Source organism: Megascapheus bottae, unplaced genomic scaffold (assembly GCF_031878675.1).
Source record: "Megascapheus bottae isolate mThoBot1 unplaced genomic scaffold, mThoBot2.hap1 H_1, whole genome shotgun sequence".
Lineage (NCBI taxonomy): Eukaryota > Metazoa > Chordata > Mammalia > Rodentia > Geomyidae > Megascapheus > Megascapheus bottae.
In genome coordinates, this window is record NW_028327858.1 from 1512079 (window position 1) to 1535629 (window position 23551).

The window sequence follows — 23551 nt, forward strand, 5'->3', positions numbered from 1 at the left end:
ATGATTTTCATATATAATCATTAATAGACTGCTAGTCTTAAGCAAAAAAACTCAGGAACAGAGTCAAGACCCAGGACACAGACACAGACACACACAGACATTCTCTCTCTCTCTCTCTCCCTCCCCCCCCCCCCCTCTCTCTCTCTCTCTCTCTCTATCTCACACACACACACATCACACACCACACACACACAGCTTACCCACTAAATTATAAATGTATCCAAATTTAGAACTCAATGTGAAAACTTGTTATAAGTACTGGATGTACATATTTAATAGATTATGAAGTATTTGACAGTAGTAATCACATAATTATTTACAGGAAAAACTCTTAACTCAATAAAAGCAGTTTTTAAAAGTTCTTTCAGTATCACTCTCAGAAAAAAATTCTCAAAGAATTGTATTTATTCATATGTATTCTCAAAAAAAAAATTAGAGGGGGGGGTCTTATGGGGCTTGAACTCAGTCAGCCTGGATGCTGTCCCTGAGCTCTTCAGCTCAAAGCTACCAACACTACCCTTGAGCCAAGCCCCACTTCCCATTTTCTTGAGGTTAACTGGAGATAAGAATCTCAGGTCCTTTTGTGCCCGGGCTGGCTTTGAACCTTGATCCTCAGATCACAGCCTCCTGAATAGCTAGGATTACAAGCATGAGCCATTTTATACTTTTTTTTTCCCAATCCTGAGGGCTTGAACTCAGAGCCTCAGCACTGGCCTTGGGCTTTCTCAAGGGTAGCGTTCTACCACCTGAGCCACAGCACCACTTTTGGCTTTTCAATGTATGTGGTACTGAGGAATTGAACCCAGGTCTTCATGCATGCTAGGTAAGCACTCTAACCACTAGACCATATTCCCAGCCCCTTTTTATTCTCTAGTCTTTCCTAACAAGTAATGTTATTAGTCTAAAGTTCTGGTAAGAACACCTGAAGAGAAAAATGTATATAATTAAAATCAGAAAAAAAAGCTGATTAGTCTTATCTTCTGGGTCTAAATAGCTGGACACTTACCCTTGTATCTTAGCTACCTGGGAGGCTGAGATCTAGGGATTGCAGTTTGAAGCCAGCCTGGGCAGGAAAGTTGGTAAGACTTGTAGCTCCTATTAACTACCAAAAAACCAAAAGTGGAGCTGTGGTTCAAGTCGTAGAGCACTAGCTTTAAACAAAAAAGCTCAGGGATAGCTCTCATGGCTTGAGTTGAAGCCCCAAGACTTGTATCCAAAACAAACAAACAGATAAATCACATACTCAAATCATTTCAAATTTATTACCAGGAACGTGCTTCCAAATGACAAAGCTACATAAAAGGGATAATATTAAAAAAAAATATATATATATATAAGCAAATTAAACATGGCAGTGAAGTCATGTTCAAGGTTTCACTGATTTTTAAAAACCATTCTGTAAGATAATAGGACATGCGATCCTGAATATGTTAAAATTCATTTTAAGTTACTGTCTTTACCAAACTGTTCATGGCTCAAGGGCAAAACAGCTGAATATTAGAGGTAACTATCTAGGATTATACATGTGCAATATGTATGAATGGCTCCTCAATGGACAAAGTTGCTATCCAATAAAGAGCTTCCTCTAACTCATCCATTCTGATCTTGTCCTTTTGAAAACCAGTATTTGATGTAACCTTTATGCCGTATGTATTAAGTTTTACTTTCCCAATAAGTAAATCTCTTGAAAATACAGTTATTTCTTCAAATCTTCTTTTTGAGAAGCTAAAGTATTAAAAGGCCTATGCTTACTTTGACTGTGCTGAGAAGTTCGCAGCAGCAAACACAGCAGCTTCCACTTCAACATTGTCATGTGAATCCAAACTTTGCCGAATACTATGATGAGCATTCTTCCTCTCAGGAATTATAGATGCCAGACTTCCCAACATCCTGAAGAACCAGAGAAACCCAAGAAGAATGGAAACACAGTAAACTCCAACACAAAGCAACTAGATTAGCATACTAAAAGTCTGTGGATCATTCATACATCTTGGGTTAATAAAGCTTAATCAAACTGATCTAGCAGTAGCTCAAAGCCTAAATATTTCTACATATTTCAATGTATCAGAAATGATAAAAAAGGGTTATCTAATGCAAGCTAAATTTTTAAAAACAATCATTAGGTACCATATAGGGTTGAGAAAACAAAGTGAAGTTATTAAGGCATGAAATTATTAATTTGCAATGTTGCATGAAGAAGTCTATTTTAACAGAGCATCAAGAACATGACATTGCTTGCTACTGAGCAGATTCACAGAGCAAAATATTTTAATAAGTCTTCCCAGTCTTTTCCCCACTGATACACTTTCCAGAACTATACTCAACATCAAGAACAAAAGACAAGGGCACCCCTGGGGCTCAACAGTATCTACAACAGCAATACTGTAAAAGTATAGGTTTGCAAACAAAAATATGTTGTGATACCAAATGCAAAAAGCAAAGCTCAGGGCTGGGAGGGTGGCATAGTGGTAGCATGCTTGCCCAGCATCTAAGAAGCCCTGGGTCCCAAACCACATACACAGAAAAAGCCAGAAGTGGCACTGTGGCTCAAGTGGCAGAGCACTAGCCTTGAGCAAAAAGTGACCAAGGACAATGTCCAGGCCCTGAGTTCAAGCCCCAGACTGGCAAAAAAAAAACAAATAAACAAAGCTTGAACAATAACTGCAGAAGGCATGCCTCTTGGAAAACTGCAAAACACTTAAAGAAAACCTAGTATTCTTACATAGCCTCACCTAATTATGGTGATATAATCACCTGGACCTAGGTATTGTAGTTGAGCTCATATAAAAAAGACAATAAAAGCCAGGCGTGGTGGCTCATGCCTGTAATTCTAGCTACTCAAGAGGCTGAGATCTGAGGATCAAGATTCAAAGCCAGCCCAGGCACAAAAGGACCTGAGACTCTTATCTCTAATTAACCTCTAGAAAATGGGAAGTGGGGCATCTTTAAAGTATTTCTTCCCTATTATTCTCTTGTTTTTAATTAATTTATTACTTTACTGGTCCTGGGACTTGAACTCTGGTCCTAGGTGCTGTACTGAGCCTCTTTTGTGCTCAGGGCTAGCACTCTACTGCTTGAATCACAGTGCTACTTTCAACTTTTTCTGAGTAGTTTACTAGAAATAAGTTTCAGGGACTTTCCTGCAGGGGCTGGCTTCAAACTGATCCACAGATCCCAGCCTCCTAAGTAGCTAGGATTACAGGCCTAAGCCTGGCTTATAATGGCTTTTAAATGGCTACTAGATGAAATAATAAAATTTGAGCTTGAGCCGAGTATTGGTGGTTCATTGTCTATAATCCTAGCTACTCAGGAGACCGAGATCTGAGAGTCACAGTTCAAAGCCCGGGCAGGAAAGTTCATGAGACTCTTACCTTCAATTAACCATCAGAAAACCAGAAGTGGTGCTGTAGCCCAAAGTGGTAGAGTGCTGGTCTTAAGTGAAAGAGCTCAGGGACAGCACCCAAGCCCTGAGTTAAAGCCCCACCGTCGGAAAAAAAAAAGTATAGTTGAAATTTCCTTTAAAACGTTTTACATCAAATGTTATTATTAAAAATACAACTTGGCTCTTCCCACTTTAAGTTCTTTATCTATTTTAAAACTTGTTAGAAATCACCAGACTGGTAATTTCAGACTGGCCAAACTCCCAGTCCCAACTGTGTAGTATTTTCAAAGATTTTTATCTTTCAAAAAGTTTATCTATGGGGCTGGGAGTTTGGCCTAGTGGTAGAGTGCTTGGCTAGCAAGCACGAAGACCTGGGTTCGATTTGTCGGTACCACATACATAGAAAAAAAGCCAGAAATGGTGCTAAGGCTCAAGTTGAAGAGCTCTAACCTTGAGAGAATCCAAGGACAGTGCTCAGGCCCCGAGCTCAAGCCCATGACTCGCAAAAAAAAAAAAAAAAAAGTTTATCTATGGACCTGGGAGTTTGGCCTAGTGGTAGAGAGCTTACCTAGCATGCATGAAGACCCGGGTTCAATTCCTCTGTACCACGTACATAGAAAAAAGCCAGAAGTGGTGCTGAGGCTCAAGTGGTAGAGCTCTAGCCTTGAGAAAGTCTAAGGACAATACTCAGGCCCTGAGCTCAAGCCCAGGACTGGCAAAAAAAAAAAAAAAAACCCAAAAACCAAAAAACCAAAACCAAAAACATCAAAAACAAAAATATTACACAGTGCTCATTTATTCATCCAAAGGGCATAAGAGTGATAAAAACAAAATCACTAAAGTCTGAACACGGAAGAACTGATGTGGACATAGAGAAAGGAAACTCAGCAAAAAATTAACATCCTAGACTTTCTGGTTATAAGGAGGATTGTCTAGACAATGAAAGGTATAATTTAGGAAATTTCAAAAATATCCCCAAAGTTACCCATATAATTGCACAAACAGCAGAACTAAAAATATGATTCAAGTATGATATAAAGGTTACAAAAAGAGAAATTCTAACAAAATATATTTAAATGCCAGGAAAAAAAATTAACGACTAAAGAAACTACAGTAATATTTGGTGTTTCCCAGGAACTTTAAATGTAAACTATCACATACATATGAGCACATTATCAGGGATGAATACTGACAGTAAGAACAAAATTAAAAAGGCAAAAAAAAAAAAAAAGTTGAGACTAAGCTGTACTGGAATTAACCAAGTTACTATATCAGAATTCTTTTTTGTTGTTGTTAGTTGTGAGACTTGAACTCTGGGCCTGGGCGCTGTCCCTGAGCTCTTCAGCTCAAGGCTAGAGCCCTACCCCTTGAGCATTTTTTCAGTCTTAAAAACAAAAACAAAATCAATATTTAAAATGACAAAATATATATTGCCTTTTTGGTACACACATCACAGCTCAATCATAACGTAAGTTGCTATAAAAACGCTATACCGGAGTGTGATGGCTCTTGCCACAGGATCATTACTGTGAATCACAGAGAAAATCCTCTTCACAAACTCATCCACATTTAAAATCTTCTCCAAATGCTTCTCACTTTGTTGGGTAACTTTAAGAACACATAGTCTTAGGAAATTGTTTCTAGGAAAATCAGAGATAAGCAAAATAAATTAGGCCACTTCAAGAAAGAAATATTTACTCTGAAGTTAAAGTCATGCAATATTAAGTTTTAACAACAAGCTTATGTCAAGTCATAATCTGTCTCACCACTAAAAGAATTACCTAAGGTCTACACCTCAGGTGGAAACTGAGCATAAGTAGGAACCTAGGATCTATAGTCTTGCTATACATTATTTATACCACAAGGAAAACCAAAGGGGCCAAACTAAATCACCTCAGTTACATTATAAGCAAAGCCAAGAGGTCCGATGATCCTCCCCTCTCCAGCGAAAACCCATCACTTCTTTTCTCTGTCAAATCGGATTGGGTATATATATATGAGCAGACACATACCTATGCTTCAGAAACTTCACATGCATTTCAAGTTATACACCATCACATTAAGTCAGAAAGTTCTAAAAATAATATGCATAATCTCTGGGGATTAATTTTGTTCCTCAACCTAAGTACTCTCAGAAGCATTTGTTCATTTTTGCTAAGATAATCTTTGACACCAAAGGGTGACACAATGAAAAATGAACTCATTAAAATGATAACTAAGCCAGGATGGGCTCATGGCTCACACCTATAATCCTAGCTACTCAGGAGGCTGAGATCTGAAGTTCAAGGTTCAAAGCCAGCCCAGGAACAAAAAGACCTGAGACTCTTATTTCCAGTTAACCTCTAGAAAACGGAAGTGGGGCTTGGCTCAAGGATAGGGTGGTAGCATTGAGCTGTAGAGCTCAGAGACAATGCCCAGGCCCAGGGGTAGGGCAGTAGCCTTGAGCTGAGGAGCAAAAAAAGATAACTAACCATGTAAAAAGGTTAAAGGGCAAAAAAGACCACAAATGACATAAAACAACAACAACAAAAGCCAGGAATATGCACTATGTACTTGAGGAAAATGAGGTTTTACAAACACTTACCCAACTCTGAAAACATCAGCTAACTTTAGGAATGCAGAATTGATGAGAATAGGGAATGGATACTTCTGGAAAAGCCTAGGAAAGCGAACAACTGCTTCACACTGTTCGCCAAGTTTGCCAGACCTTAGACCTATCAAAAGCAGCAAGGAGAGAACAACCTTACAAATTTGCACCTGCAAGGTAAAGCAGCAACTATTAAGTTTTTTCTCAACAATACAAGTAAAACTCACTTCAAATGAAAATGGTATAGACATCAGTAAATCACATAAATCCATAATGCAATAAAATCAAAATCATTAGACAAAAAATATCTTGATACTTAGTAATTAAGCAATGTGCTTCCAACTAATCCAAAGGCAAAAGAAGTCAGAAGGAAAATTAGGAAAGTCTCTTTGAACTTATTATTAAAACTCAAATCACAATCAGTAAGTACAAGAACATTTGTGCCACCAAATACATATTAGGAAAGGAAAAAGATCAATAATTTAACCGAAGTGCCAATATAGTTCTTAATTTTGATTCTAGAAAATAGGTAGCCATTTAAAAATGAACTACGACCCTTAATTTTGCACTACATATAAAAATTGACTGTAAATGAACCTAAAACATATGACCTAAATGCAAGAGTTGATGAGCTTGGGTTAGACAAAGAATTCTTATAAAACATAAAAAACATGACTCATAAAATGAAAAAGTTGTAAATTAACTTCCATTAAATTTTTTCTTAATATCTTTTCTTAATATCTTAATGTTTCTTCATAAGATAATATCATGGAACTAAAAGGCATACATGAGAAGAAAATGTTTATAAAACATGTATCTAAGAAAAGACTATCTATGGTTACTATTACTCGACAACAAACCAGCCAATTTTTCACGTGAGCAAGATCTAAAGAGTAACTTCATTAATTAGGAAATATAGATAACCAAAAACACATAAACAGATGCTTAACACTAGTAGTCACCAGGGAAATGAAACTGAAACCCACTACTCTTAATGACAGAAACTTAAAATTCAAAAGAAGGCTGGCAATACCAATAGCCGGTAAAGATATAGGTGGACTATCTCATATATTGGTGAAGGGAATGTAAAACTCTATAGTTCTTTTGGAAAATACTGGCACTTTTTAAACTAAAGATAAACACACCCTAACAATACACTAAGCCTTCTAGATATTTACCCAAGTGAAATGAATACATATCCACAGAGAGATCTACATGTACATGATCACAGTGGTCTTATTTATAATAACTCAACTGGAAACAACCTAAACAGTCATCACCTGCTGAATGAACAAGCAAGCTGTTACATATCTATACAATGAACAACTACTACTAGTCAATAGTGTTTCTTTTTTTTTTTTCATCACTCCAAGTTTTAGTTTGTTAGTACTAGATAGTTGAAGAGTTTATACAGCTCTGATTCTATACACATGACATGCAAAGATAAAGATTTTGTTGTTGTTGCCAGTCCTAGGCTTGAACTCAAGGCTTGAGCACAGTCCTTGGGCTTTCTCAAGGCTAGCGCTCTACCACTTAAGCCACAGCACTACTTCTGGCTTTCCTATGTATGTGGTACAGAGGAATCGAACCTGGGTTTTCATGAATGCTAGGCAAATACTCCACCACTAGGACAAACTCTCAGCCAGAATGTAAGGATTTAACTCATAATAACTGTGCCTATTTGATTATATATATATATATATATACACACATACATATACATACAACAGGTAATTATCAAATCAGGGTAATCAGCATTCCCACCACCTCAAACATTCATCATATCTACATGTTAGGAACCTTTCAATTTCTCTCTTAGAATCAGCCATAAAATACACAAAGAGATGTGGTGAATCAAAGTCTTCACTGTGATTATTTCGATACCTTTTATCCAGTCTCCTGCTATCCCGTCTCAGCCTCCTCCCGGCCTTTAGTGACACAAACAAGAACATGAACCCTTGTCTTCCTGGACCTGGCTCATCACACATCACAGAATGTCCTCCAGGTTCAAGTGTGTTATCACAGAGACAGCATGTCATTCTTTTTAAAGGCTGGATCATATTCCCTTGTTTATATGCCCCCATTTTCTTTATACATCCATCTGTCAATGGACACATCAGTTGATTCTATATCTTGACTACTGTGAACATGGAATACAGATCTTCTTGAATATGTTGCTTTTGTGTCTAGCACTTATTAAAAGTATTGCCAGTGGCTTGTGCTTGTAACCCTAGCTACTCAGAGGCTGAGTTCTAAGGATTGTTGTTTGAAGCCAATTTGGGCATTCCTGAGACCTTTTTATTTGTGCCAGTCTTGGGGATGAACTCGGGGCCTGGGCAGTGACCCTGAGCTACTTTTGCTAGTGCTCTACCACTTGAGCCACAGTACCACTCCCAGATTTTTCTATTTATGTGGTACTAAGGGATGGATCCCGAGGCATTATGTATGCTAGGCAAGCATTCTACCACTAAGCCACATTCCCAGCAGTACTTTTTTTTTTTTAAGGCATTACTGACTCATGCAACAAAATGGGTAGGTCAATTAAGAATAAGTAGCACATGGACCAGGAGTATGGCCTAGTGGTAGAGTGCATTTCCAGCATGCACGAAGACCCGGGTTCGATTCCTCAGTATCATATACATAGAAAAAAGATGGAAGTGGTGCTATGGCTCAAGTGGCAGAGCTCTAGCCTTGAGAAAGCCCAAGGACAGTGCTCAGGCCCTGAGCTCAAGTCCCAGGACTGGCAAAATAATAATAATAATTTTAGCAGGTGGCTCACGCGTGTAATCCTAGCTATTCAGGAGGCTGAGATCTAAGGATCACAGTTCAAAGCCAGCCTGCCCACTAATGACCATGAAACTTTTATCTCCAAGGGGTAGGGCAATAGCCTTGAGCTGTAGAGCTCAGGGACAATGCCCAGGCCCAGAGGTAGTGCAGCAGCCTAGAGCTGAAGAGTTCAGGGACAGCGCCCAGGCCCCACAACCAATCAAAAAATGAATAGGTATGAATGGACCAGAACCAGTCAGTAGCCAAAGACAAATAGTGTACTCTGCTGTTAGTATTTAAGAACCAGAAATTTTAAAGTCTTCCTGTATACCAGCCTCTATCTCTACCCTACCATTCCCCCTTCTGCAAGTACTACTGCTATTGTATGAAAGCCCCAAATCGCTGTCCACACAAAGCTGTCTTTGATGTATAAGCAGGGTTCATATACCATTTTCCCCTGTTCTGCTGCTCATACCATCCAGTCTTGAGAAAGTGAGAGGGGCTCATGCCAAGAACCATTCTGCAAAGCTCTTACAGGTGATAGCGATGCTGCCTTCCCTCCTGTGAGGCTCCTGCATACTTCCTTTCATGTGCCCCTTGCTTATTACTTCCCTGCCACCCAACTTACCACCAACTTGGTCTTAAAGCATTCCCTCTCCCTCTGTCCCTCTTTCCAGCTCCCAGAACCTGGGTTTGAACTTAAAAAGCTTTGCATACTCAACTGGCTTGCTTGCTCATGGCTGGAGGCCTACCACTCAAGCTATGCCTCCAGTCTGGCTTTCTGCTAGTTTATGAGATGGCAGTCTTGTGGGCTCTTCTGGGATGGCTTTGAACCTCAAGCATCCAGATTTCAGCCTCCTGAGCAGCTAGGATTACAACAAGCATAAGTCATGGGTGCCCAGCTAGCTTTTGTTTTATCAAAACTTTCTATGTTCTATTTGGCATTGAAGCTATGCCTATTCAATCTCCTTCTGACTTGGAAGAGCAGTTTGGGTAGTTTTGGTAATTTTTATCTACCCTCAATGGGTCTCTGAAATGTTGTATTTTCAGGAGTTATTTAGTAACCGGCACTTGTCTACGAAGAAAGAATGACTAGTGTTATAGAAGTGCCTGATCCCAGTCCAAAAAAAATTAAGGATTCTTCTTGAAATTTTCTACAAAATTCTTTACAAATTTTGTTCTTGATAAATGTTAATAACAGGACCCACAGTCAAGTCCCAAAGCAAGTCTAAAGCACTGAATGTACATTAGTTCCTAGACCACTGTAAATCCTTTAGAGACAACATTTGGAGCCGGGTCCTAGCAGCTCGGGAGGCCGAGATCTGAGGATCCCAGTTTGAAGCCAGACTGGGCAGGAAACATCTGTGAGACCCAATAAACTACTCAAAAAAGGCTGAAAGTGGTGCTGTGGCTCAAACAGCAGAACATAAAGAGACTCACGGACAGTGCATGCAGGCCCTGAATTCAAGCCCCAGGACCAACAAAATAAATACATAAAAAGAAAGAAAAGAAAAGAAAAGAAACAAGATTTGGCACTAGTGGAGAAACCTAAGGTGGCATTCCATTTCTTTGAGGGAGCCAGAGCAACTGTTTTGCCAAAGCTGGTTCCGTTTACTAGTCTTCATTCACCTTGGCTGACTCTGGGACTCAGTGCTTGCTTGCGTACCTGTTTCGTTGCTTTGGAAAGCTATGCAAGATGTGTAAACAATTCTTTAGGAAGGAGATTGCTAAAAATAAGAAAAAAATCAGGCTGAAAAGGGATAGGTTTAAAAAAAAAACAGGTTGAATGTCTCAAGTATAAGAGAGAGGAATTCTTTAAGAAAGGATATCATTCTGATTTTGGGAATTGGGTAAAAAGAACTGTTTGATGTTGATCAGTTAGAGAGGCACTTCACAAGTTCCTTGATTTACAGATTTAAAGTTCCTAAAATTATGGCTTTCCAGTACGTTCTTTTAATCCACAGCTGTGTCTACTATCCCATTAAAATTATATTCTTGGGCTGGGAGTTTGGCCTAGTGGTAGAGTGCTTGCCTAGCATGCACGAAGACCCGGGTTCAAATCCTTGGTACCACATACATAGAAAAAAGCCGGAAGTGGTGCTGGGGCTCAAGTGGTAGAGCTCTAGCCTTGAGAAAGTCCAAGCACAGTGCTCAAACCCTGAGCTCAAACCCAGGACTGGCAAAAAAATAAAATAAAATAAAATTATATTCTTTGTTCCATCAATAAATATTTTGAGCTTAAAACAAAAATCCAAGAAACTTTTGCGTAGACCAACCTAATAAAAGCATTACAGCCAAAAATAAATAAAATAAACAAAAAAAACCTCAACAGACTGAAAAGAATCAACAGGCACTACCCAAGTCAGAGAACCAAGAGGTGGCTCAAAGATCCTTATGACTTCTAGTCCAGCTCTTCATTATACATTACTGTAGCCATCACAGGCCATACAGTTAGCTAAGAATTAACTGTAGACCAGCTGCTAAAATGGTCCCCTCATATAATAAAGATCCTTGAAGTACACTGAAAAAAAAAAGATTTCATATTAATACTCGAGTTCTTTACTGATAAAAAAAAATTAACCAATCCCCTCTTGAGGCCGGTAGTTTGGCCTAGAGGTAGAGTGCTTGCCTAGCATGCACAAAGACCCGGGTTCGATTCCTCGGCACCACATACACAGAAAAGTTGGAAGTGGTGGTGTGGTTCAAGTGGCAGGGCACGAGCCTTGAGGGAAAAGCCCAAGGACCGTGCTCAAGCCCCAGGACTGGCTTCCTATATCCAAGATGGAAGGTCTATTTTAGCGCTTAATCGATACATCTTCTGCATGCCGTCGTAGTCGTTGAATGTTTACCACTCTTGCCGGCCCAGTACTACGCTCACGCAGCAGACGGTAATCTGAAATTAGATCTTATCTACCACGACCAAATCAGCACAGTTTAAATTTACCTCGCTCTAACTCCCAAGCTCCACCAGCGCGCGCACGCGCACGCACGCACCCCTGCTCACACACGGTCACGCGTGGAACCTGTCCGGAAACAGTGAGCGGGGGAACGGATACAAGGAGACCAAACAAAAAAGTCGCTGTCAGGTGCAAATGACTTCTTCAGTACAAGACCTCGACGGAAGGTGCCGAGGGACAATCTCACAACCTGACCATTTCAGTGTTGGAAAAGACTGGAGTACTGCGCCCTCACGGGGTCCAAACGGGCTCGTTCAGCGGGTGTGCAGCCTCCCGGAGCCAAACCCGCGCCCAGCAGCCCACCAGGCGCTCCCCCGCCTGGAGAGAACCAACACGCATGCGTCGCCGGGCTCTCCCGAGGCCACCACCACGGGGTGGCGCCATTTCCCCCAGCCGCGTTCCGCCCGCTCTTTCCAATACCTTTGTCCAATTCCATAAGAGCGGAGTTGGCATCCAGTTCCTGTTCACCGTACCCTGCATCTGCCAGGAAAGACTTAGTTGAGTTTGACGCCATGACTCGAATAGTTCCTCGACCAGTCTAGTCTAGAAAGATTGCAAACTCTGCCTCCACGCCGCCATCTTCTCCAAGCGCTCGTCTCGCGGATTTTTCCTCCGCTCTTTGTCAAGCGGTATTACGCATGCGTCATGGTCTCCCCCGCCGTTCGCAGGCGCCTCCGCGCCCCCCCCCCCCCCCCCCCCCGCGCAGGCGCTCAGGGAGCTCCAGAGCCAGGAGTTCCCGCGGCTGAGTAAAAAAGAAGGCGGGGATTCGAGGGGGGAAATGAGTCAGAAGCGCTCGGATGCAGCGGCGGGAGCCAATCAGAACGCGTGACGTCAGTTTGGCGCGGAGTTTGGCGGCCGGGGCTTACAGTGGCGGGAGTTGGAGGCTCCTAACGGGTCGAGTGGCGGAGGGCGCAATCCACGGTTCCTAGCGAACGTGGCGGCCGTTTTTCACGGCTTTTTTTTTTTTCCCCCTCAGCCGAGCCTTTTCTTCTGGTCCAGATGCTCTTCAATTCAGTGCTCCGCCAGCCTCAGCTCGGCGTCTCGAGGAATGGTGAGTAACGGTCTTAAACGGTGCTCGCGGCTGGAGGGCTTCCCCCCCCCCCCCGTCCTCCAAAAAAAAAAAAAAAAAAACAACCACTGGGGATCCGGGCCGACTGCGATCCGATTTTCGGGCCTTCGGAGTTCTCGGGCGGCCAGAGTTCACGTGAGCGAACACTAGCGGGGAATGTTGTATCTTCATCCCCTCCGGACCCTCCTCATCGTGATCGGGCCTTGAAAAGTAGACGTGGAGGCCGAGGGAAGGACGTTGAGTGAACTGGCCTCCGGGGCCCCTCGTGCTGACGTCAGTCTCGCGCGTTAACTAGACAGGCATGGGCGGCCGGGTGAGTCTGGGGGGCCGCGTTCTCGGGACGACCGTGCGATCGTCGGCTCGTGTAGGTTCCCTCGCCGCGGCACCTCAGTGATCCTCGCGGTCCGCTGTGGCACGCGCCCCTGACGGTGACCCCGCGCGGCCCAGGCCGACCCGGTCCAGCCGAGGAGACCGGGCTTCTGCTGTTAGTCGCGTCGAAATCTCCCCCTCCCCTCCCGCCCTTCGTCAGTACTGGACCTAGAGAATTCACACTCCCCGCCTCCCCCTCCCCCCAGGGGTGACCATTAATAATAAAGTGAACTATGTTTTTCCATGCCAGAGGGACTCGAGGAATGGAATCCAAGCGTTTTGTTTTCTTCTTCAAGGTGTGTCTCTGGACAGTGTGTAAAAATTCAACTGGATTTTCGACAGTCCTTCAGGCCTCTTTAGTTGAAAACGTCTGACAGTCAGAGATTTGAGCTCAGGTTTGGTTTGGATTTCACCAGCTTGAATCTCTGGTAAAGAATTTAACGATCTAGATTAATGTGAACAGAAATGAAATCTTGCTCGCGTAAAGAACAGTTGCAACCCAACTGTCTTCCTTCTCCCCTCCCCGCTGAAACCACATGGGAAACAAAGAGAAAAGAATCTGAGAACTTTTTTATATTTAAGGAGTGGGTCTAAGAAAAGGATATTAAGTTGACCAAAGTCTTTGAACTTCCAGTGCCCTTCTAAAACTATACCATCCTTCCTTCTCTCTTGGAAATTACAGGCAAAATGGCTCCATCTCTACTGTTTGAGTAACTTTGCCCTTGGTGTCATTAATGGCAGCACTGCACAGTGGTTGTTAATTGTCTCTAGCATTAAATCACTGTTGTTTTATTCCACCGTACTCTTTTCTGTTGGTGTGAAAAATTGGAAAGCTATTCACTCATTGTTTTGTGACTGAGTTTTTCTCCCTGATTGCTCTTTCCTCCTATTCACAAATACGCCTATATGATAGGCACTGAAAAAGATTCATTATTAGATGTCATTTATTGAAGTCTATACAAACATCTTTTTCCTTCGGTTTTGGTGTCACCCTTCTACCCTACCACCTTTCATTCCTTATATTTTAGATTGGTTTCTATAAGAGCTGTATGGCTTGATCTTCAACCAGGTGGTTAGACAAGCATCTCAAATATGCAAAACTGAACTCACTTTCCCCCAGACCTGTTTTAGTGAGTGACCTTAGTGTTTTAAACCTGAGTCATCCCATGACTTTATCTTGTTATTTATTACATATTCAGAAGGTTCCCTTAAATTTTCTTGAATTGATCATCTTCTCTTAATTGTTCCAGTGATCTCCACACAGTGGAAATTTGATTACTTCTTTTGTGTATTTTTAAATGTGTCTGGAAGTTTTTTACAAGTTTAAATGTACGTAAATATTGGTCATCTTAAATAGAATGTAAATATAGTGATAGACATAATGCCATATATTTTAACAAACTTAGTCATTGCTTTCCCTCGTCATTTCCATTTTGTCTCATAGATCATAATGCAATATAATTGTATAGTTGAAAAAGTTCTTTCACTGATCTCCCTATAAACTCCTCTATGTCTAATATATGTGTGTATGCATATATATATGTGTGTGTATATATATTTCTGTTTAAGGTGAACATAGGATTTCAAGAACTAAAAGTTTCCCTTGGACTGAATTATCCTAGTAGTTAGTAGTAGTAGTAATATGCAATTGGTACAAATAAGTTTGATAACTTTCAAGAAGAAAGTAAAATTTTACTGAAAGTATATTTTTTAAATACCTTGCAAGGTGTAAGATGGGGTTGTGTGAATGCCTTTTGTAAAGTATAAGAAAGGAAGTAGCGAAGATGGAAGGGAAGGGATTCACCTCAACCTTCTCAGACCAGTTTTAGGTAGGTGTGTGTGTGTGTGTGTGTGTGTGTGTGTGTGTGTAGTATAGCTATATATGTATGCTATGTGAAAGTTGAGTGTCTAGAAATTTGGTTGTCTAAAAACTTTCATATCCTGTATACTTCTCGGAAGTTTACATGTAACCCCAGAGTCTTAAGCTATAGGTGAATAAATAATAGATTTTTTTCAAATGAGTGTTGTGGGAGTTGCAAGTTATGTTTATTACACAATGAAAGTCCAAAAGTAGACTGGGATGTACCTTAGTGGCTCAGAGCTTACCTAGCAAGTGCATCATTCTGGGTTTGAGCCTAGTACCAAAAAAAAAAAGGCAAAAACAACAAAAGTAAGTTAAGGAGATTATCAAGATTGTGTTGTGGGGGATTGCAAAACTAGAAAAATAAGCAGGAACCTTTCAGTAAATCACCTTGAGGTTAGTCCTAGGATTGGATAGTAGTTGAAGGCCATGAGGCAAAGTGGAAAAGTCACTATTGTTGGACACTAAGCTTTCCAGAGCATCATAAGATAATAATTTGATCTGCTTTTGAATTTCAATAATTAAATGTTTAAAAATTCACACTACAGGGGCCGGGAATTTGGCCTAGTGGTTAAAGTGCTTGCCCAGCATGCATGAAAACCTGGGTTCGATTCCTGCTTACCACATGCATAGAAAAAAGCCGGAAGTGGTGCTGAGGCTCAAGTGGTAGAGCTCTAGCCTTGAGAAAGTCCAAGGACAGTGCTCAGGCCCTGAGCTCAAACCCAGGACTGGCAAAAAAAAAAAAAAAAAAAATTCACACTACACATGAACATTTACATATTCTTAAAATGGAGGCTTTTGTTTTTAAATTGGCTTTGTAGGTAGATATTTTTGAACCTAACAAATGGTTATTGCATACTTTTAGTGATTTTAACTGCTTGGTTTTCCTTATCTGACATTGAAATTATGAGGTAATGCCTTCATGAGGAATTGTTAAATTGAGATTAAATTTCTTTGCTGTCTTTCTACTGATTCATTTAAGCTTCTTTCTCACATCTCAGACTAGATTTTTCTGGGATCTGTCATGCTAAAATGTCTTGTCTAAACAAAACGACATAATGAGAATGAAAAGTACTACAAAGTATGTTAGTTATTTAGACAACAAATTTGTAAAATCATTGTTTCCTAAGATGCTAAATGGAAAAATTAGTTTTCAGTAATTTTGTCGAATGAGTGCTTCTTTTACAGATTGAACAAACATCCCTATATCCAAAAGTCTGAATTTTGAAATTCTATAAAATCCAAACATTTGGAACACAAACATAATAGTCAAGGTTTCAGATGGGCTGGGGGTGTGGTTCAAACTGGTACTTGCCCAGCAAGTAGCAGGACCCAGTCCACCCCCCCCACACACACACAAAGGTTTTAGGTTTTAAGATTACGGGTGCCTACCAACTGGAATCAATGGCAATATCCCTGAAATCTGTAACATACTTCGTCGCACATTTTGCTAGATCAGCCTCTGTGTTAACATGAAAACAAATCTCTGAAGGTGGGCAAACCATTTAGGACCATGCACATATTAACAAGATCATTCTTCTATGCTTTATGATACTACAACTGGCCCTTAGTTTTAGAATCCTAAAATTTCAGCACAGTAAGAAAAACATGCATAAAACGATTGTATTATTAACTTAGTGAATATATTGCTGACTGTAATAGGCACACTATTTCATTTAGCCCTTTGAACAGTGGATTATGTATGGTGGTTGTTAGTAAGTTGTTTGTAGTAGTGTTGGTTTAGAGACTCCAAGATGTTTCATTCAAGAGAATAACAGTTTAATGAAAATGCTTTTTGTAGGACAAAGGACAAGACGTCTTTGGTTTTTTTGGCTGCACTGGGGTTTAAACTGAAGATCGGGCCTGTCTGGAACTTCCTTATTGGTGCTTCTCTGACTAGCTAGGAAGACACTGGCCAGCCATTGCTTGAGATAGAATTTTATGAACCGGATCTCCACCTGCCAAGTAGCTAAGATTATATAGGCTACTGCATCCAGATCTTTTTTTAATTGTATAAAGGCTACTTCTAATCATAGTATACTAATGAGAATTGATCCTTAGTGTCTCAAGAAAATACCAAAAACAGAGCATTCTAGAGGAGACTCTAGTTAGTAAACGTTCAAACTCTTTAAGAACAAACAAACTTATCTCTGCACTGCATTTGTGAAAAGTCTTCAGGTGTGATATTACTTAGCTTTCTTTTGTTTTAGGGTGGTCTTCATATTACCCTCTGCAGTCCCTTCTAAATGGTTATCAGTGCAGCTATAATGATGAGCATACTTCTTATGGAGAATCAGGAACTCCAGTTCCTCCTTTTGGATGCACCTTTTCTTCTGGTAAGAAAGCTGTCAATGTGGCTAATCATGCACAGAATTTATTCATAACATAGAGGGAAAAAGTAGTGTTTGCCCTTGAAAGAAAACTAAAATAGATGTTAGAATTGTTCTAATAACTACTCCTGGCTTATGAAATAGACATTTTCTTAATTTCTGTGTATAGTTAGTATAATTACATATTTTCTCTAAAAGCATAGGGCTTTTATATTTTATAGCACTAGTTTTTCAAAGAAATATATGGAAAAGGTTACTAAGTTTCAACCACCAGGAAAATGATTTTGCCCAATAGATCTCTTTGATCCGCTTGAATATGTATCTTTCTGTGATTACTGGGAAAATATGAACAGAAATAGAAGAACTTTTCATTTGTAATCGTAAGAGAAGAATGGTAAAAGGTTGTAAAGAAAACATTTAAGATTAATAGACTCAGCCCATTTATATCATATGCTTTTATTTGCTATTGGCCAGTACCAATTTTGATTTACTCTTTCTCTAAGAATATGTGAAGATAATTTTGATAGTTTTGAATCACTTAATGCTCTAATAGTTGAATGAAAACTTTTTTTTTTTTTTACTTTTTATGAACTTCTATTTCTTATTTAGCCCCCAACATGGAGCACATTTTAGCAGTTGCCAATGAAGAAGGCTTTGTTAGACTGTATGATACTGAATCACAAACTAGCAAAAAAAAGTGCTACAAAGGTAAATCTATAGTTCTTATTTTCCCATTGTGTGTGTCTGTGCTTATACATATGCATGTGTATCCACATGTGTACAGGGCCTGGGCACTATCCTTGAGCTTTTCTGCTCAAGGCTAGTGCTCTAACACTTAAGCCATGCCTCCATTTCCAGATTTTTTAGTGCTTAATTGGAGATTTGAGTTTATCCCAGGATCTTAACCTCTTGAGCAGCTAGGATTACAGGCTACAAAGTTAATTTTTTACACTTAGTGTGGGAAATATGCTTTAAATATTGAGATATATTTTCCAAATGTAAAACAAATTTCTGACCTTGAGGAGCTGATCATTTTAAACAAGGAAGTATGGTATGTAATTAGCTAAAGTAAAACAAAGGCCATAAATGTCGATGTACAACTGGGGCAGAGATACACTTGTGTAGCCATACAGCTGCCAGTGAGGTGGCTCACGCTTGTAGTCCTACCTACTCAGATGTCTGAGATCTGAGGATCACAGTTCAAAACCAGCCCGGGCACTAAAGACCAGGAGACCCTTATCTCCAATTAACCACTAGAAAATGGGAAGTGGGTCTGTGACTCAAGGGGCAGGTTGGTAGCCTTGAGCTGAAGAGCTCAGGGACAATGCCCAGGCCCAGGGGTAGGATGGTAGCCTTGAGCTGAATAGTTTAGGGACAGTGCACAGGCGCAGAGTTCAAGCCTCAGGACAACCCCCATCCAAAAAAAATTGTTGATATACAAAATCAGATCAGCATTTTTGTGGGTGTGGGTGTAGGTCATGGGGCTTCAACTCTTGCCCTGGTGCTATCCCTGAGCCCTACCTCTGAGCCACAGCCCCAGTTCCTGTTTTCTAGTGATTTAATTGGAGATATGAATCTCTCAGTCAGTCTTTAGTGCTAGTGCCTGGGCTGACTTTGAACCAATCTCAGCCTCCTGAATAGCTAGGATTACAGGCATGAGCCACTGTACCCGGCTCAGGATTTCTTTTTTTAAAGATAGAACATTTGAGTTGACCTGTGGTAGATAGACGAATGGAAATGGAAGAGGGCACACATAAGTAGAGGGAAAACCATCAACCTAGAGGGTGGGAAACATGAATATATTGAAAAAATAAGGAACAATTTGATTTGGTTGGAATCGGATAATAGAGAAATGTGGTTACTAACGTTCCATTTAGAGAACATTGTAAAGATTTTTGAGCAGGAGAATGTTTCAAAAAGATTCCATGTTAGAGAGTACTTCTGGTCTATTAATGAAAAGTGATGTGGTGTGAGAGGAAAGGTCTCCTATGTGGTAATGAAGGGAATGTGTAATATGAGTCTCCTTGGCCCATGGACCTTACAATGCTGACCATTGATCATTTCATTAGCGGTCAAGGCATTTAGCATGCTTTTATTTATTTTTTTCCAGTTGTGGGGCTTGAAGTCAGGGCCTGAGCACTGTCCTTGGACTTTTCTCAAGGCTAGAGCTCTACCACTTGAGCCATAACACCACTTCCAGCTTTTTTCTACATATGTGATACTGAGGAATTGAACTTGGGCCTTTGTGCATGCTAGGCAAGCACTCTACCACTAGGCCAAACTCCCGGTCCCTTAACATGCTTTTAATGGCTCCAATTCAATCTAGATGATTCATGTTTATATTTTCCTTATTTAGAATGGATGGCTCATTGGAATGCTGTCTTTGACTTGGCCTGGGTCCCTGGGGAACTTAAACTTGTAAGTAGCTTTCCCTTCATTTGACTCTGGATAAATACTGATAAAAGGTTCCTTTTTAAAAATTATACTACCTTTTTTTTGAAAGGTTACAGCATCGGGTGATCAGTCAGCCAAATTTTGGGATGTGAAAGCTGGTGAGCTGATTGGAACATGCAAAGGTCATCAGTGCAGCCTCAAGTCTGTTGCCTTCTCTAAGTTTGAAAAGGGTAGGTTTGTCCTTATCCTTTTTATCTCCTTAAAATCTTTTTGGGTTTTTGTTTTTGTTTTTTTGGTCAGCTGTGGGACTTGAACTCTGGGTCAGGGCTTTGTCCCTGAGTTCTTCAGCACAGCTAGCACCTGACCACTTGAGACTACTTGAGCCACAGTGCCACTTTTGGTTTTCCGGTACTTAATTGGAGATAAGAGTCTCACAGACTTATTGCCTGGGCTGGCTTTGAACCACTATCCTCAGATCTTAGCCTACTGAGTAGCTTGGATTACAGGTGTGAGCCACTGGTACCAGCTCCTTAAAATTTTTTGCTGCAGGGAAATTTAAAGCTGTAATTGTTTCAACTCCCCCTTCCCCCATTATTTTACCTACGTAGTACATAGGTGATTGAGATTCTGGCCTGAATGGAAGTCTTAAAGAAAGTAAGTTGATAGTTAGACCCATTTTTTTTTTTTCTTCAGTCTTGGGGCTTGAACTCAGGGACTGGGCGCTGTCCTTGGACAATGCCTAGCTCAAGGCTAGCACTCCGCCACTTGAGCCACAGCACCACTTCCAGCTTTTTCTGTGTATGTGGTACCAAGAAATTGAACCCAGGGCTTCCTGCATGCTAGATGAGCACTCTACCACTAGGCTACACTGCTGGCTCCAGTATAGGGCCATTCTTATGGTCATTCTCTTCAGCCCGTCTTTAGAAACAAGAGAGTCTTCTGATAGTTTTTTTTCTGGGTATAATCTTGCAAATAAGGTGAAAATTTATGAACAGTCACCATATTTCTACCTAAGATTAAAGGTCTGTTGAAGTAAAATCTTTTATACTGATCACACATTGACTCTCATAGAGATGGAAGCTACACTCAGTTGGATCATACCTGTAATCCTAGCTGTTCAAGAGGCTGAGTCCTCGAGGTTTCTAATTCAGAGCCAATCTAGACAAAAAAATCAAGAGATTCCATCTCCAAGTCACCAGTAAAAAGCCAGATTGATGACATGACTCAGGTTGCAAATATCAGATATGAGCAAGCAAGTAGAACAAGTATAAGGCTCTTTGTCCCCACTTCTCCCCCCAAAAGATAGAACATGAGGTTGAAGTAAACTGGTTATGATTCTTTTTTGGTCCAACACTAGGACTCTTATACTTGCTCACTGGCTGGTGCTCTATTACTTAATGCCTCCAACCCATGGTTTTGTTTCTCTGCTTAAAAATTTGATGTTTCTGTGTTTTTTCACTCTGCTTGAGCTTGTATTGACAAAGATTTTTTTTTTTTTTTTTTTGCCAGTCCTGGGCTTGAGCTCATGGCCTGAGCACTGTCCTTGGATTTTCTCAAGGCTAGAGCTCTACCACTTGAGCCTCAGCACCACTTCCAGCTTTTTTCTATGTATGTGGTACTGAGGAATTGAACCCTGGTCTTCGTGCATGCTAGGCAAGCACTCTACCATTAAGCCAAACTTCCAGCCCTATTTTTTTTTTTTTTTTTTTTTGGTGGGTCATGGGTCTTGAACGCTGGGTCTGGGCGCTGTTCCTGAATTCTTCAGCTCAAGGCTATTTCCCTACCCCTTGAGCTACAGCTCCACTTCCTGTTTTCTAGTGGTTAATTGGAGATAAGAGTCTCGAGTCTTTAGTGCCTTACCTGACTTTGAACCACGATCCTCAGATCTCAGCCTCCTGAGTAGCTAGGAATACAGGAGTGAGCCACTGCACCCGCCTAGCTCAGATCTATATTTTTATCCTTGTCATCTCTGCAAACACTTAAATTCTCAAAACTGAACTCATGATTTCTCTTTCAGTGTCATCTTTATCCTTTCCTCTGGTGTCATTTAATCTTGTTCTGAAGAACTTACCTTAACCTTTCCTTTTTTGCAAGTGTAGTGATTGTAAGCTACCTTTTATTCTTTTGGTTGTTGTTGGTCGTAGGATTTGATCTGGGCACTGTCCTGGAGCTCTCTTTGCTCAAGGCTCACTCTCACTAGGAGCCGCAGTGCACTTCTGGTTTTTGGTTGTTAATACTCACCCTCCTGAGTAGCTAAGATTATAGGCATGAGCCTCCAGTGCCCAAGTTTCAAGAACTTTTCTGCCCATGCTGGCCTCAAACTGCAGTCCTGCTCTCAGCCTCCTAAGCAGCTAGGATTACAGATGTGAGCCATGAACACCTACCTATACTTAAAATGTTTTGGTCATTATTGCCAAATTCAGTACCTGGCACTCTGGAAAATTGAAATATATCATTGACTGATTTTATTAACATCTTGATAAATTTTCTTCACAGCTGTATTCTGTACAGGTGGAAGAGATGGCAATATTATGGTCTGGGACATCAGATGCAACAAAAAAGGTAGTTTTAATCTGGTTGTATTTTAATTTTGATAAAGATTAACCACAATTATTTTGAATGAAAAATGTTAGTGATTTCATCTTATTGCCACTAGGGGGCACATGTTTTCAGAATCCTGCATTTCTGGTCTATTTTTTTTTTTTTTTTTGGCCAGTCCTGGGGCTTGAGCTCAGGGCCTGAGTACTGTCCTTGAGCTTTCTCAAGGCTAAATCTCTACCACTTGAGCCACAGTACCACTACTGGCTTTTTTCTATGTATGTGATATTGAGGAATTGAATCCAGGTCTTCGTGCACGCTAGGCAAGTACTCTACCACTAGGTCAAATTCCCGGTCCCTCAGGGAATAAGTAGTAACTTATTGAAAGTATAGTTGCACTTTTGTCTTTATATCATCATCTGACTTACAGTATCACCTAAAATGTTGATAGCATTAAATTTATATATACATAGGTTTTCTGGGTAAAACCTATTCAAGTATTAAAGAAATAGATGAGCCGGGTGTGGTGGCTCACGCCTGTAATCCTAGCTACTTAGGAGGCTGAGTTCTGAGGATCGAGGTTCAAAGCCAGCCCAGGCAGAAAAGGACCTGAGACTCTTATCTCCAATTAACCTTTAGAAAATGGAAATGGGGCTTGGCTCAAGGGTAGGGTGATAACCCTGAGCTGAAGAGCTCAGGGACAGCACTCAGGCCAAGTTCAAGCTCCATGACCCACAAAAAAAAAGAAAGAAAAAAAGAAATGAAATTAAATATAAGCTTACATTTTCCTATGGCACAATTAATATGATTTTATTTTGTACAGTAGTTTTAGCTTCACAACAACATTGAACAGAAAGTTTCCATATACTCTAAAGCCCTACATGTAACAGCCTCTCTTAATATCCTATGCCTAAGTGGTAGTATATTTACACACTACCTTAGCAAATTATTATCACCCCAAATCTATAATTTGTTTTAGAGTTTTCTCTTTGGTTGGTGCATTTGTGTACAAATGAATAATGATATATCTTACAGAATAGTTTTACTGCTATTTATTCCTACCTCCTAACTAAATCATAACAGCCACTGATTTTTTATCGTCTCCATGGCTTCGCCTTTTTCAGGATGACAAGAATTTGGAATCATAGTATGTAGCCTTTTCAGGTGGGCTTCTTTTCCTTAGTAATATTCATGCATTTTTTTTCAATTCTTTATGGCTTACCAGGCTCATTTTACTGCTAAGTAGTAATTTGTTGTCTTGATAAATCAGTTTATCTGTTCACCTGCTTAAGGATGGA

At 40.4% G+C, this 23551-nt stretch overlaps 2 protein-coding genes across 7 annotated transcripts in view; one reads left to right on the forward strand and one right to left on the reverse strand.

The window, feature by feature from the left end:
* The window catches only part of LOC150038977 (integrator complex subunit 7), a 51927-nt gene extending 38970 nt beyond the window's left edge, over positions 1 to 12957 (reverse strand). Inside the window, exons 1-5 of one of the 4 annotated variants that reach the window (XM_090328123.1) lie at positions 12828 to 12957; positions 12113 to 12172; positions 5967 to 6096; positions 4876 to 5022; positions 1753 to 1890 (exon numbers count right to left, since the gene is read on the reverse strand). In XM_090328123.1, the coding sequence (XP_090184249.1) occupies positions 1753 to 1890; positions 4876 to 5022; positions 5967 to 6096; positions 12113 to 12128 (431 nt within the window). In that variant the 5' untranslated portion in view covers positions 12129 to 12172; positions 12828 to 12957. Of the gene's footprint in view, positions 1 to 1752; positions 1891 to 4875; positions 5023 to 5966; positions 6097 to 11679; positions 11784 to 12112; positions 12321 to 12827 lie in introns of those variants that run through there. The other 3 variants (XM_090328125.1, XM_090328122.1, XM_090328124.1) reach the window with 3 other exon arrangements.
* The window catches only part of LOC150038978 (denticleless protein homolog), a 34024-nt gene continuing 23048 nt past the window's right edge, over positions 12576 to 23551 (forward strand). Inside the window, exons 1-6 of one of the 3 annotated variants that reach the window (XM_090328128.1) lie at positions 12576 to 12743; positions 17202 to 17327; positions 17931 to 18029; positions 19678 to 19739; positions 19825 to 19945; positions 22212 to 22277. In XM_090328128.1, coding sequence (XP_090184254.1) covers positions 12692 to 12743; positions 17202 to 17327; positions 17931 to 18029; positions 19678 to 19739; positions 19825 to 19945; positions 22212 to 22277 — 526 coding nt within the window. In that variant the 5' untranslated portion in view covers positions 12576 to 12691. Of the gene's footprint in view, positions 12744 to 12984; positions 13075 to 17201; positions 17328 to 17930; positions 18030 to 19677; positions 19740 to 19824; positions 19946 to 22211; positions 22278 to 23551 lie in introns of those variants that run through there. The other 2 variants (XM_090328127.1, XM_090328129.1) reach the window with 2 other exon arrangements.